Below are 13,916 nucleotides of genomic sequence, written 5' to 3' on the forward strand. Positions count from 1 at the left end.
TATATATAGAATTGGAGTTTTAATTTATGAATTCTTATATGTGAGATTAGCAATCTTGGAGGAAGAACCATAAATTTAATTTGTTTAGATACATTTACATTATTCTATCTAAATTTAGAACAAATCATAAATATTTAGTAATGTGTATTTAAAATGGAAAAATTGTTGATGAAATAAAAACAATTAGAAACATTGGAGGTGAAATGTGTAATATTTAAATACATATTAAAAAGAATAAAATAAAATGCAGAATTTAGTAATGGGAAGAATTAATAGGAAATGTAATAATAATGAAGAAATTGAATTCCGAATATAACCCTGGTCAACGAGAGGAAAGGATCGTCCGATGTGAAGGGCATAACGGTCCAGGAGAAGGCGATGACCGAAAAGTTAGACAGCTAGATCCAACGAGAATGTGACGCGTGCAAAGAGACCGTAGATCAGAGATTCCCAATAGACGGTCACGATTTGCGGAAAGGTAATGATGTGGGTTGATTTGCTTTTTCGTATTCCTTTTTAAAAACAAGAAAGGGAGGGACGGGGGCGGGTAGTTTCTTTCTTTTTCTTTCCTTTGTTCTCCATTGCCATTGCCACCACCTTCGCAGTTTCAAGAACACGAACGATTTCTTGATTTCTAAGGTATTATCAATCATTCCTAATTTCTTACATTTTTTTTTTATTTTTGTTTTGATTTTCTACGAGGAGGATGTTCTGAATAACCAAGACGGTAAGCAACTGTTTTTGATCTTGTTTTCACGTCGATTTGCGTTGATGATATGATCGTTCCTGTTTTTGTTTCTGCTTTTTGTTTGGATTGGATTTTCTTTTCGTTATTTGGAAATGCCGATGGATTCTGTGATTAATATCAGCTCAGAAATCATGATCGAGTAAAAAATTTTAGGTGATTCATTTATTGTACGTTGAATCGTGTTGATCTTATCAGTTTTTGGTTTCGACTTGTGTTAGATTGATTTTTTCTTTGTTATTTTGGAAATGTCGATGGTTGTGTGATTAATATCAGTTTAACATTGATTATCGATAACTTTTGTTTGTCGTGATTCATTTATTGAACAAAGTGCGTCGATCATGTCACTTTTTTATTTTTTGCATTGTGTTTGGATTGGAAATTTGATTGTTATTTTGGAAATTCTGGTGCATTATGCTTTAGCGATTCATTAATATCAGCTCAGGAATGATGATCGAGCAATTTTTTTGGGGTGATTTGTTTACTGTATGTTGAATTGTGCTGATCATGTCCTTTAATTTGTGTTGTGTTTAGATTTGAGTTTTTGTTATTTGGAAAATGCTGCTGGATTATGTGATTAATATGAGCTCACGAATGAGGATTGAACAAAATTTCTCCGATGATTCGTTCTAGTTTATATTTCTGTTGGTATATTTCTCCCTTGTAAGGATGAGTAGAATTAGATCGGATGTTGAAAATGTGCAGCCTAAATGGGCTAAATTGCTTAGTTTTGGTGTTCTGTTAACATGTCACAATATGTTATATTTTTTACGTGTAAGAATTCTAGAATTCTTTACTTTTCGTATCGGGGGATTGATCTGAATAGGATCAGTAATTTTAATCTGAATGTCGGCAATAATTTGTTGTTTTTTGCTGCAGACAATTCACGATGGCAGATTCCGAGGATATTCAGCCTCTCGTTTGTGATAATGGAACAGGGATGGTCAAGGTATTGATTCGACATCCATGAACATCACGTTACAGTTACAACTTTTTGGGTTTTTTTATTATGTAATCTCCTTTCTTATTAACATTACAATTTATATTTTGCAACAATTGCTGACGCTACTATCTGTAGGCTGGATTTGCTGGAGACGATGCACCAAGGGCTGTATTCCCTAGCATTGTTGGTCGTCCCAGACACACCGGTGTTATGGTTGGTATGGGCCAAAAGGATGCCTATGTTGGTGATGAAGCTCAATCGAAGAGAGGTATATTGACTTTAAAATATCCCATTGAGCATGGTATCGTTAGCAATTGGGATGATATGGAGAAAATTTGGCATCACACTTTCTACAACGAGCTTCGAGTTGCTCCAGAAGAGCATCCAGTTCTGCTCACCGAAGCACCATTGAATCCCAAGGCGAATAGAGAGAAAATGACCCAAATAATGTTTGAGACTTTCAACACTCCCGCTATGTATGTTGCTATCCAGGCCGTCCTTTCCCTTTATGCCAGTGGTCGCACAACCGGTAAACGATTTATTACCTTTCTCCTAATGTTTTGTATCTTTTCGTTGTTATTAAGGAGATGGATAGAACTAAAGATGTTTATACAGAAACAACCTTGTATAGTTTTTTGACTCAGTTTACCTTAACATGATCATACCCAACTTTTCATAATGAATAACTCCTTTAGGCCCCTCCCTTCACACTCACAAACACAAGCAAACTTTATCAGATTAAGTTTTATTGTCCAAGGAGCTGTTCAATTGATGTAAAAGGTTCCTCTCCTCTATCAAAGTACATGTATTTTTTATATATTCTATAGGGTTAGGTTAGAAATTGTGTTGGTTGATATGTTTTATTTTTATTTTCTTTGTGCCTTGCTTTTAGTGTTCATGTATGTATATTATGGGTTGTTTTGAACTTGTAGGGATCGTTTTGGATTCTGGTGATGGTGTCAGCCACACAGTTCCAATCTACGAAGGGTATGCTCTCCCACATGCCATCCTCCGTCTAGATTTGGCTGGCCGTGATCTCACAGATGCTCTAATGAAAATATTGACTGAACGTGGCTACTCATTCACCACCACCGCCGAGCGTGAAATTGTGAGAGACATGAAGGAGAAACTAGCTTACATAGCCCTGGATTACGAGCAAGAGCTAGAGACATCAAAAACCAGCTCTTCAGTGGAGAAGAGCTATGAACTACCAGATGGACAGGTGATCACCATCGGTGCTGAAAGATTCCGATGCCCTGAAGTTCTCTTCCAGCCATCCATGATAGGAATGGAAGCAGCTGGTATTCATGAAACCACATACAACTCTATCATGAAGTGTGATGTCGATATTAGAAAGGATCTCTATGGCAACATTGTCCTCAGTGGTGGTTCCACCATGTTCCCTGGCATTGCTGACAGGATGAGCAAGGAGATCACTGCATTAGCTCCAAGTAGCATGAAGATCAAAGTGGTAGCACCACCTGAAAGAAAGTACAGCGTCTGGATTGGTGGCTCCATTTTAGCTTCCCTCAGCACTTTCCAACAGGTATACACATCATTTCTATATAGATCAAATTCTATTCATCATATCATCTACTCCGAAACTCAACGTTATAATTGCTCTTATTATATAGCATGTGGTTAATCAAAGTTAAAATGTGTATTTTAAAGAAGAATATGGATATAGAAACCGGACCTTAACATAGACACGATGGCAAGTCATCAAACCCTAAATTCTTACACGAGGAAAATTAAAGTAAACAACTCTACGGTTTTATATGCTTAAGAAAAAAAGATTGATGTATTTTGTTTTCACACTATTATTTTTGTGGTAAATTACTACTTATACTCATTCATTATGCCGAACAAGTAATCAAGGCATGTGCTTAATATAAGCCTTCTTCTTCACTTTGTACCACCGGTACCATCTAACACATATTTATTGGACTAATAAATGTTTAATTACTATTTAGATTATTTAAACATCTAACACGTTATACAAACTGAAGTGTCAAACTCTTCTAAGACGACGTGTGTTTTAATCTAACAAAAGTAATTAACCTACGAATGTGTTTGATAAGCATTGTACACTTTGCACAATTAGTACCTAAAACATATTTTGATTGAACTAATAAATGTGTAACAACTATTGGATTGCCTAAGTATCCGACACGTTATCCCAACTGAAGTATCAACCTTGTTAGTCGTGTGTTTCAATCCTAGTGTCCACGTCTAATTAATAATAATAGATGAAGATAATTGAGTGATTTACAAAATCTTGTGTGATTCAATACAGATGTGGATTGCTAAGGCAGAATATGATGAATCTGGGCCATCAATTGTCCACAGGAAATGCTTCTGATTTATTTGAAGCAAAAAGGTGGAAAGGGAACTTATACTATACGAACACATGACAAAGCTTTCCTCTCTCAAGTGGTTTTGCTTATTTTTACCTTTCTTTTCTTTTCTTTTCTTTTTGTTCACCATTCTTTGTTCTCATGGTTATTTCGTTGTGCTTTTTTCTATTCTTCTTCCTTCTTTGTTTTGCTGCTGGAACATTGAACATGAAAGCAACCCAATACCATTCAAGGTTCGATTTTTTCTTTCTTCTTTTTACCGTTGCCTTTTCTTGTAGAGATCAAATCACTGATTTGGACTTTTTTTTATATATATAAAAAAAGGAATTAATCATGACAGACGAATTTTGTAAGTCAATGAAAGTTTTTAATTCTTGAAAAGAACCAAAACATTATAAATTTGATGATCATCATGCCCACTTATCAATTATCAATCAGATTAGCTTAATTAATTTTTTTAAAAGAAATTAAGTGCTTTGACATTTTGATTGATTATGATATAATGCTTTATTTATATCAATTTGGCTCGAAATTGAGAATTGTTTAACTAATTAAATCATTATACATTTGTCATAAAGTTTAGGAAGGAAAAAAACCGAACCCACTATTTAATTTTATATTACAATTTGTGTAGGTGCCTTTTTCTTATTTCCTCCATTCTTTCTCTCTCTTCATCACCTTTTCCCCTTCCCTATTTATTCTATTGATAAAAAAAAATCTTACATTAGCGTTTTTGGAGAAAATAGAGATGTTGATGTTGATTTATTAAGTTGTTTATCAATTGACATAGTAATCAAAAGATTGTATTCTAATCTTCTATTCTTATTGTACTAAAATTTAACTTATTTAACATAAATTTTAAATGTTGATCTAACAGATAATAATACATTACTCCCACTTCCATTTGTACTGAAATAAAAAATAAATAGTTCAATATCAATAAATGTTTAATACTTTTTAATATAGAATGTGACTTTCGTTCGTGAGACTTCTAACTAATTTTAGTAAAAGAACAAATTGATGTAAGCATAAATTAAAATAACTTTAGACATTGTTTTAAACGTAATATGTATTTTTTTTTTTTTTTTTTTGAGAGAGAATTGTAATGTGGATAATTAAATTAATTAATTATGTTGTATTTTCACTGTTTTCATTATATGAAAATAAGTAGAGGAAGGAGATAAGAATATGTTGAGTTTTAAGAAGGTCCTGCAAACAAAGAAAAATATTATCAAAGATTGAGAAAGATGGCACATTTTAAACTCAAATGTATTTAATCCATTATCATCAACAAAGCAGAAATCCCAAATCCCAAAGCCAATAAGATTTATTCCAACTTCTGAAGCGAAACAGCTCCATATTCAAATCAAAATGAATTCCCAGCTTTTGTTATAAGAGAGTTATGACCATAAGATGAGCGAATCAGAAAGCAAAGACAAAGAACCTCAAACTTTCTGCATAAAAGGAATTTGAGCAAAAAGAACACAAAAAAAGCTGATAAAATCAACCAAATGTTTCAAAAAAAGTCCCAAATCCAAATGCAATTAACAGCTGCTACTATATATGAGTGTTCTAACAATCAGATTCATCCTATCAAGTTAAACCTTTTAACTTCAGCCAACAGACCTTCCATTCTCGTCGATACCTCGAAGAACATTGAAATTTGATGGGCCAACGGTGTTGGTAAACCCACGAACGGATAACTCTGGTACACGTGCTTTCTTCCCTTGCAACTCATGGTCCAGAAATATGACAACAACCGTGATATCATCGTGAAAGAACCGTCGTATGCCCTTTTCGAGCTTCTTCAGATCATCGTATCTCATTTCCCTCTTCCTTGCAGCCTCGGTTAGTGCTGTTTTAACAAGTCTTTTTGCAATTCCCTGAATTCGTCAAAAAGGGTGGAGTGATCAGATCAATGCTATTAGCATATACATACAGAAGAAACTTAAGTGGTTGAGAATGTAACGCACTGCTCTTGGGTTATTATACACAATCTCGACTGCTTGTTGATTCGTTAGATGCTCCCAGAGGCCATCAGATGCAAATATGAGAAATTTGTCACTAGGTTGTAGAACTTTCGTACTTAACGATGGTTCTGCAGTAAGAACAGGCCGTCGAAGAGGCTCTGCAAGGTGGAATCGTGGAAAGGATGGATCGAGAGAAAACTCTGGCTTTTTTAAATATGCATCACCTATTGATCTGGAAACCTGATACACTCAAACGAAGCAGATCAATGAATGTAAATGCAATATGGAATCGAATCAAATTTCAAACAGCAGTTCACACAATGATTGAAAACAAAATTAAGGATACAAACACAGGAATGGGCACGCCATAAACTACTTTCCATCAAAATGTATGCAAAGAAACATTTCGGTACAGAAATTACATTCGTGCATGCTAATCAGTTCAAAGAAACTGAAAGAGGAAGTCAAACAGAAGTAACAAAAACAATAAAGGGGGGAAGGATTTCTCCCCCTTTAGATTTTTCTTTTTACTCCTTTATAACTATATTCCTTTTGACTCCTTTCACTTTTAGCAACTAAATTATAATTTGGTTGGGGAGGCGTGCTTCGGTGTATTTACTGCATGTTCTCACTATTATGATATTTTAAAATGTAAATCAAAATCTTTTCAAACTATTTTACATGATCAACAATATACTCTGCTACATAGTCTGTGAGAGAAGTCAAAACAGATAAGTTCAGACCACATAAAAAAATTTGTATCGGTTATATTAAACACATTTGGCAATGCCATACCTGAATTATGCCTTTAATACGCCAAACTCCATGCTTCATAACAACAATGTGTGAGTCATCAGGATGCAAGGACCTGAGTTCTTGTCTAACCTCCTCGATACTTGCATTGTGATCCCTTGTCAACTGCTCTGCAACTATCTTATTAGATTTACCTAAAGAACCAATAACAGCCCGGGAATCACCGACGTTACCGACGAATAATGTACCTCTCCAGATAACTCCCACCAGACAACAAGATCCCATAGCTGCAATTGTTGGTTTTATTCCCCATGACCGTCGAACAAGAGTAAGAAACCCTTCCTCAGTTGCACAAACTGCACTTCGAAGAATATCTTCAGTTATGTTTCCATTTTCTTGAGCAAGCCCTACGTTCCAAAGAATGACACCCAGCTATTATTAGCACACAATATTGTTGCTGTTAGCAGTTGGGATTGAGGGGGGAAAAAGTTGTACAAGCATTTAAAAAACAATAGAATGAAAATAGAATACAATTTCAAGCATGGGAATAATAAACGGCCATTTCTTACTATTTTGATATTCTTTTACTCATTTATCATAGTTTATAAAACAATTTCTTCGATATATACATCTTTTATGAGGTTTTCAAAGTTCCAACACATATTAAATTTGGAAAATTTGTTGCAACATGCTTTTGTCTTTTACTATACTATTCAAAATAATGATATCCCTCGGCTTGAACAAGATCTCATCAAACAAAAACAATACCACACCATTCAATCATTAGGCTACCTTATTCCTTGCATACTACAATGCATTCTCTCACTGCTCTTATTTTTCCACCTCTTTTTACACACTTTTGAGTGTTCCTCATCTCTCCACACCTCCCTCCTCTTCCTATAAAATCTATCTTTGTGTACTGTCTGAAAAAAGATTCTACCAGTTTTAGAGATCAAACAACACTTTTGAGTGTCAAGGTCATAGACATAGTCTCACATCAATTAGAAATGAGAACGGTTTACAGTACGAAACTTTTTCAATAGAATCCGTAACCCATAATTAAAGCAAAAGTTATCATGCCAGTGTAGAGATATGAGAGACAGAATAGTTTCGAGTTCGAACAACGAGTTGACCAAATAACCCACCCAAAACATACACCAAAAAAAGTAAAAAAAAGGTGGAACACAACAGATTTCAGAAAGTCAATCTCTAATGGAACAGGAATTCAAACACGAGTCCAAGGCAAGAACAAGAACATGTCACAAACAGTAGATTTCAGAGTCAAACACAAGAATCCAAGAAAGTTGAGAAAAAGTCTCAGAGGATCAACAAGAAGAAGAAGATCAACCACGAATGAACACACAAAAGCAAAGTCATCAAAACTCAAAAGCGTTCACAAAATGCGGAGAAAAGAAAACAAATGAGGCAACCCTTGTTGAAGACTCACTCATTAGATTCCTGAAAAGATGATCACAGATAAAGCGAGAAGCATCAGGGCCACCATGGCCATCATAAACGCCGACGAAAGTGGCATCAGGGCCAGTCTCAACCTGACTATTATCCTCAATTACCTCATTAGCCTGAACCACAGCAAAAGAAAATTCCCCATAAGAATGTTTTTCAAGCTCTCTGCTCCACAATAAAGGATCCTCTAAAGAACAATCTTCATCATCATCCTTGTTCATACGGGCATACCGCCTCACTGGTTTCCAACAAGCCGACGCCATCCTTGCCAGCCACGAAAACATCCCTCATTTCCCTCTGCAACAAAGCCCCAATAACCCACTTTTCTCAAATAGAGATCAATTGAACAAAAATGAATCGAACTGAAGAGACCCCACCCCCACCTGCAAGAATTGAAGAGAAAAGTGAAAAGAAATCACAAAATGGGGGAAAACCCAGATAAGAAAATTGGGGTCTGAAGTAGGAGAAAGAGTAAAAAGAGTCGGAGAAATTGAAAGAATGGTTGAAGAAAGAATCAAAAGGGAAGAGGAACAGTAACAAAGAAACAGAATCAATTAAAATGAGTAATTGAGAAAAATACCAAAGAGAAGAGATAAATTGTAATTGAACAGTGATTTTCTGTATGTTGTTGAGAGAGAGAAAGAGAGAGAGAGAGAGAAGATTGTCTCGTTTCTAGAGAGATAGAGAAGAAAACAGAGAGACAATGAAGAAGAGAGAAGAAGAAGTTTTCCTCACTGAGCAGCCTCTGTATCACAAAAGAAAAAGGGGAAAGTTGACGAAAGCGCGTGTAAGCGAGTGACGACAAAATAAGTTTTTTCTTTTTTTCCTTTCTTTTCTTCAAAACTTTTTTTCCTCTTCAATTTTTTAACTAATTTTTATTTTATTTTATTTAAGTGCTTTTTTTCTTTTTCCCTTTAATTTCTTTCCCTCATATATTATCTTTAAAATATATTTCTCAGTTTTTCAAATATTTGAATAAATAAGTAAATATAGAGATTTAAATTCTAAAATTCATTGCATTATATTCCATTCTTAATTTATATATATATATATATATATATATATATATATATATATATATATATATATATATATATATATATATATATATATATATATAACCTATAACAGAGGGTGAATTTGAGCCACATAAATTAGTTCTCTCAATTAAAGATTGTGGACATTAAGTGACAATTTTTTTAAAGAAAAAACGAAAAGAAAATTGTCAACTTGAACCAAACATAAAAGGGTGAAATAGTAATTACATTTTAAAATTTGATCGAAATTCCAAAATAAAAAAGAGTGTAATTCACCATATAAAAATAGCTAAAACGAAGTTAAATATATATAAAATGTTTTAAGAGGATTGGACTCTCATAATCTATAATTAAATTTTAAGAAGTGAAATGAGATTGGAATAATTGTATTTTTGGTTGAAATTACAAAATCCGCCACTGAAAGCACTTCTCAGCGGCCAGTCGTGGAGTTTGACACTTTGACCATTCGGAATCACCGCTTTCATTCTTTTTTAAAACCAATAAATTAAAAAAATTTGATTATTAGGTACCCAAAGGCCAAATATAATAAGTGACATTAAATAACATTATCCTTCATATTAACTACATTAAAAATCTTAATACACACATATATATATATATATTTTAATCTTTATATGCATGTCATTTTCTAATTTATTAATTCAATTCTTTTTAATCTTCCTCATCCTCCTTACTCAATTCATCCAAGTGTCACAATTTTCTAATTTCTATCCCACATTTAATTTCTCTAAATTATCAAATATTGTAATGGTAGTTGAACATTTAAGACAACGGTTATAGCATCATATGAAAGTCTGTCAACAACAAAAACAATAAAGTCAATAAATTAGTCATTTATTTGCTAGCTCATGAGGTGATTAGAAAATATGTTGATATTTCAAGGTTTGTGGAATAATGGAAAATAGATCAACTTCTAACTTCATAAGATTGATCGTATAAGTTTTGTATCGTTGCTCGACTAGATTATGAGAAGAGTTTAGGGTTTTTTTATTTGGATGGGTGGATGTAGTTGTTGGGTTGAATTTAGTAGAGAAGAAAAAAAGGGTGGGGGAGAGGTGGGAAAAGAAAGGCACACATGGTACTTGTGAATTGTGAATTGTGAAGAAAAATACCAAAGTTGTTTTCTTTTCTTTCTCTTTTGCTTTTATGGGTTTGGGATCACAAGCATTGTTATATTTTAACTCACTGCTTCATTTCCCCTTTACCTACACTTATCTATCTTCTCTCTTTTCTCAAACCTAATCCATATCCTCTCCCTCTCCCTCTCTCTTTCTCTCTCTCTCTCTCTCAACCTAAAAGATTATATAAGACTTTTTCCGTGCGGATGATCCAAAATTAATTGGATTCGATGAAATTTGCCTCATCTTTTAATGTCGAAGTTTTCTTTTTTGGTTACGTCATCGTATAAGTGAAATTAGATCATTTCGTAGGTTTAGATTATCGCTCATTTTGCTCATTTGGTTTTAAGTTATTGATATTTTGGGTTTGAGTTTTTTTTATATATCTTTATGTATTTCTTCTATTTTCTCTTGGCTTGACTAGTTGCTTTGTATTAGGTAGCAAGAGATAGAGTTGAGGGTCCAACATGCGCCGATGAAAAGATTGTTGTGAGAATTTTAGTTATTAAAATTTGGGTCAAATAATCGATTATCTTCATGGAAGTTTATACGTATGTGAAATTATTATTTGGAGAATACGTTTCATATTATCAAAGAAAATGTGAAAATATACTTTGTATTCTTATATCCATAGTTCTACTAATATCGATTTTGAATTTACATGGATTGTGCTAGATTCTTCCTTATAATAGTGTATATTTAAGAAGCAAATTATGTAGGTCATTAGTCAATGAAAATTAATTAAACGTGAGAAAGATGTTTTGTAAAATTAAAGTTCAAATTTTGGACATATTAATTCTAAAATGGCCCAAGTAATATAATTTAATTTTAGATAAATAAAGCAGTTTGATATTCACATTAATTTAACCAAAACATTTTGTCAAAGAAAAGAAAAATTAGTTTTGAACCAAAAACGTTTAGAACACCAAACCACAATTACAATCCAAAATCCAAAAAAATGTGTATTAATTCCCTCTTCCTTAACATTCCTCATAAGAGAGATCATATGATGCATGAATATAATTATAGTTACCAAGAAAACTTTCTATACTCTAAACAAATTACAACCAATGTGTAATCTCACCTCAAGTCTATTTGATTTTATCCAAATCTTATATGCATTATATAGATAGATAGATAGATGATTGTGAGAGAATCTGGAAAAACAATAGATTGATTCATGGAAATAAGAGGTTAATTGAACAAGTAGGGGGTTACATTACATGTGTGTTATGGATTTGTATAGAAGATTAAACATATAATTTATTTTTTCCATGAAGATTAAACAAAATAATCAGAGCTTCCTAAACAGAAAAGATTAGAAACAAATATAATTAAGTAGATAAGGAGAGAAAAATGGAGAAAAAGAAGAGAAATTAATTAGACAATGTCACTTATCAAACGTCTATGAGTGTTGTAATGTTTCTCTAACAAAACCTTTGATGCTCCTTCCACTGTTCTTCGCCATGTCTACATCATACAATACCAAACTAAATCATTCAACTATCAAATTAACTAAGTGCTACTCAATGTTTTAAGGTAAGATCATGGAAAATTAATCAACATAAGCACAAACTATACTATATCATATTCAGTATAGCTTATATTATTATAAATGAATTTGTTAGTTGAGAGAGTTTTAGAAGAAAAACAAATGGGTTGAAAACACTTTTTTTTTTTTTGTTAATACGAATATAATGATTTGAAATTTGGAAATGATATTTAAAATGGAAATGGGTGGGAATTAAAGTTGAGTGAAAGGGTATAGTAGAGAGGTCATGGTTATGGAAACTTAGGGGAAAGAAATAACATTAATGAAAGTGACAATAATGCCACCTGGTAGGGGGAAATCATCACCATATACATTGCTATACAATTTTATAATTATAGTAATTATGTTTAAATATTACCTAACTCGAATACTTTTATTTTTTTTTCTTTTTCATTTTGATTATAAAAAATGAGACTATATTTGAATAATGTTTATAATTATTCAATACAGAACCAATCCTTTTTATTTTCAATTAGATACAAAATGATGAATTGTGACAAATGTTTGTTATGGCATATTATGTTAAACACAATGGAAACCCCATCCATGAAACCCCCCAACTAGCTTTTGTTTTGAATAAAAGAAAAGAAAAAGGACCTATAATTCAATAAGGTCATCAAACTAATAATCACTCAAACACAATAAAATTTTCTTTTTCAAATATAATAAAATTTAAATTACAAATTCATCCCTTAAATCGTACACTTTAAAAAGAATGAATATATGGTTAAACTTTTTAATCATTGTGTTTAATTAATTTTTAATAGTGTAAAATATCTTTGATTTTTCTCTTTATAATAGCTAACTTAATTGGGTAAATTCATCACAAAATTAACAATCTAATAAACACTGAATTCTTATGAAACAGTGCACATTGAATAGTTCAAACAAACAAGGAGAGGAAGTGTGTGTGTATAAATATATATGTATATGTATATATGGAATTACCTTTTGAATGGCTCCAAGAATAGATTTGTTTCTAAAATCTCTAATCCTCAGCTGCTGAGACCTTCCATTTCCAATCCCAACTTTCTTCAACACAACCGACTTTCTCCCCACAGGCGAAATCAGCCATTTCCGCTCCACCACTCCGCCAGTACCGGAGGGGCTATCACAGTACTCCTCGTTATTAACCCTCTTCCGCCGCCTCTTAACCACCGTCAACAACCTTCTTCCACCACCGGACTCCGACCCCACCTCAGCAAATTTCCTCAAAAGCTCATCGGAGGATTTTCTGGGAACGTGCTGGACATTGCCTATTGAAGAATCCATAGATCTAGAGAGAGAGAGAGAGAGAGAAATAATTGGGAAAATGTTGAGTGAGAAATTGGGGAAAGGTTGGATTTAGAAATAATGAAGAAGGAAATTAAACCGTTGGTGTTAATGAATGATGATTTTGAATAAAGTATTCAAATGTAGCCGTTGGGAGAAACAGAGCAATAAGAAAGGGAAAAAAACAGAGAGGAGTGGGGGAGAGAGGGATTTGTTTGATCCGAAGAAGACAATCCGACGTGTCGTTTTCCTTTTTATTATTTATTTTATTTTCTGAAATTCCCATGTTATCGCTGACACCGATCCGATTCCGTTCTTTGACTGACGGCGACGTAACTAACGGATCCGGTCTACGTCTTCTTCTTTCTTCTCCGGGTCGGGTTTAGGATTTTCATTTTATTGGTTTCAATATTTTTTATTTCTATATTTTCAGTTTTTACTTGCTTCAGTTCATACTCTCTTTAAATGTTTTGCTTTAGTTTTTAATACTTTCGTTAATTTTAATTCCATTTCTTTTGAGTTTTTATTCATTAAATTCCTTCGCTCTTATTTTTAATCAAAATTATCACGTTTTAAAATTTCAATCAACTAAAATTGAAAGATAAAAGTTAACTAAAATGGAACAAATATTATTTATTATTATATTATACATTTATTGGGGTTCTGGGAACCTAATTTTGCATA

At 32.9% G+C, this 13,916-nt stretch overlaps 3 protein-coding genes across 4 annotated transcripts; 1 reads left to right on the forward strand and 2 right to left on the reverse strand.

Moving 5' to 3' along the window:
• The first annotated feature begins 254 nt into the window (after positions 1-254).
• Positions 255-4,304, forward strand: LOC101221679 (actin). 2 transcript variants are annotated; one of them, XM_031882345.1, is made up of 5 exons: positions 255-478; positions 1,625-1,694; positions 1,824-2,217; positions 2,621-3,234; positions 3,985-4,304. In XM_031882345.1, the coding sequence occupies exons 2-5, from the start codon at positions 1,635-1,637 to the stop codon at positions 4,048-4,050; spliced, it is 1,134 nt and encodes a 377-aa protein (XP_031738205.1). In that variant the 5' UTR covers positions 255-478; positions 1,625-1,634; the 3' UTR covers positions 4,051-4,304. The 2 variants fall into 2 exon arrangements, with proteins under 2 accessions (XP_031738205.1, XP_004136568.1); XM_004136520.3 differs by lacking the exon at positions 255-478 and adding an exon at positions 516-639.
• Positions 4,305-5,347: 1,043 nt separating this feature from the next.
• On the reverse strand, positions 5,348-8,985 carry LOC101222146 (probable protein phosphatase 2C 68). The gene is made up of 5 exons (XM_004136522.3): positions 8,813-8,985; positions 8,216-8,615; positions 6,811-7,175; positions 6,019-6,255; positions 5,348-5,928 (listed from the first exon to the last, which is right to left on the reverse strand). Exons 2-5 carry the CDS (start codon positions 8,514-8,516, stop codon positions 5,659-5,661), a joined length of 1,173 nt encoding a protein of 390 aa, XP_004136570.2. The 5' UTR covers positions 8,517-8,615; positions 8,813-8,985; the 3' UTR covers positions 5,348-5,658.
• A 2,572-nt stretch (positions 8,986-11,557) lies between these two features.
• On the reverse strand, positions 11,558-13,308 carry LOC101222384. Its single transcript, XM_004136523.3, has 2 exons — positions 12,909-13,308; positions 11,558-11,878 (listed from the first exon to the last, which is right to left on the reverse strand). The coding sequence occupies exons 1-2, from the start codon at positions 13,230-13,232 to the stop codon at positions 11,789-11,791; spliced, it is 414 nt and encodes a 137-aa protein (XP_004136571.1). The 5' UTR covers positions 13,233-13,308; the 3' UTR covers positions 11,558-11,788.
• Between the last annotated feature and the right edge of the window lie 608 nt (positions 13,309-13,916).

This window comes from Cucumis sativus, chromosome 3 (assembly GCF_000004075.3).
Source record: "Cucumis sativus cultivar 9930 chromosome 3, Cucumber_9930_V3, whole genome shotgun sequence".
NCBI classification, from domain to species: domain Eukaryota; kingdom Viridiplantae; phylum Streptophyta; class Magnoliopsida; order Cucurbitales; family Cucurbitaceae; genus Cucumis; species Cucumis sativus.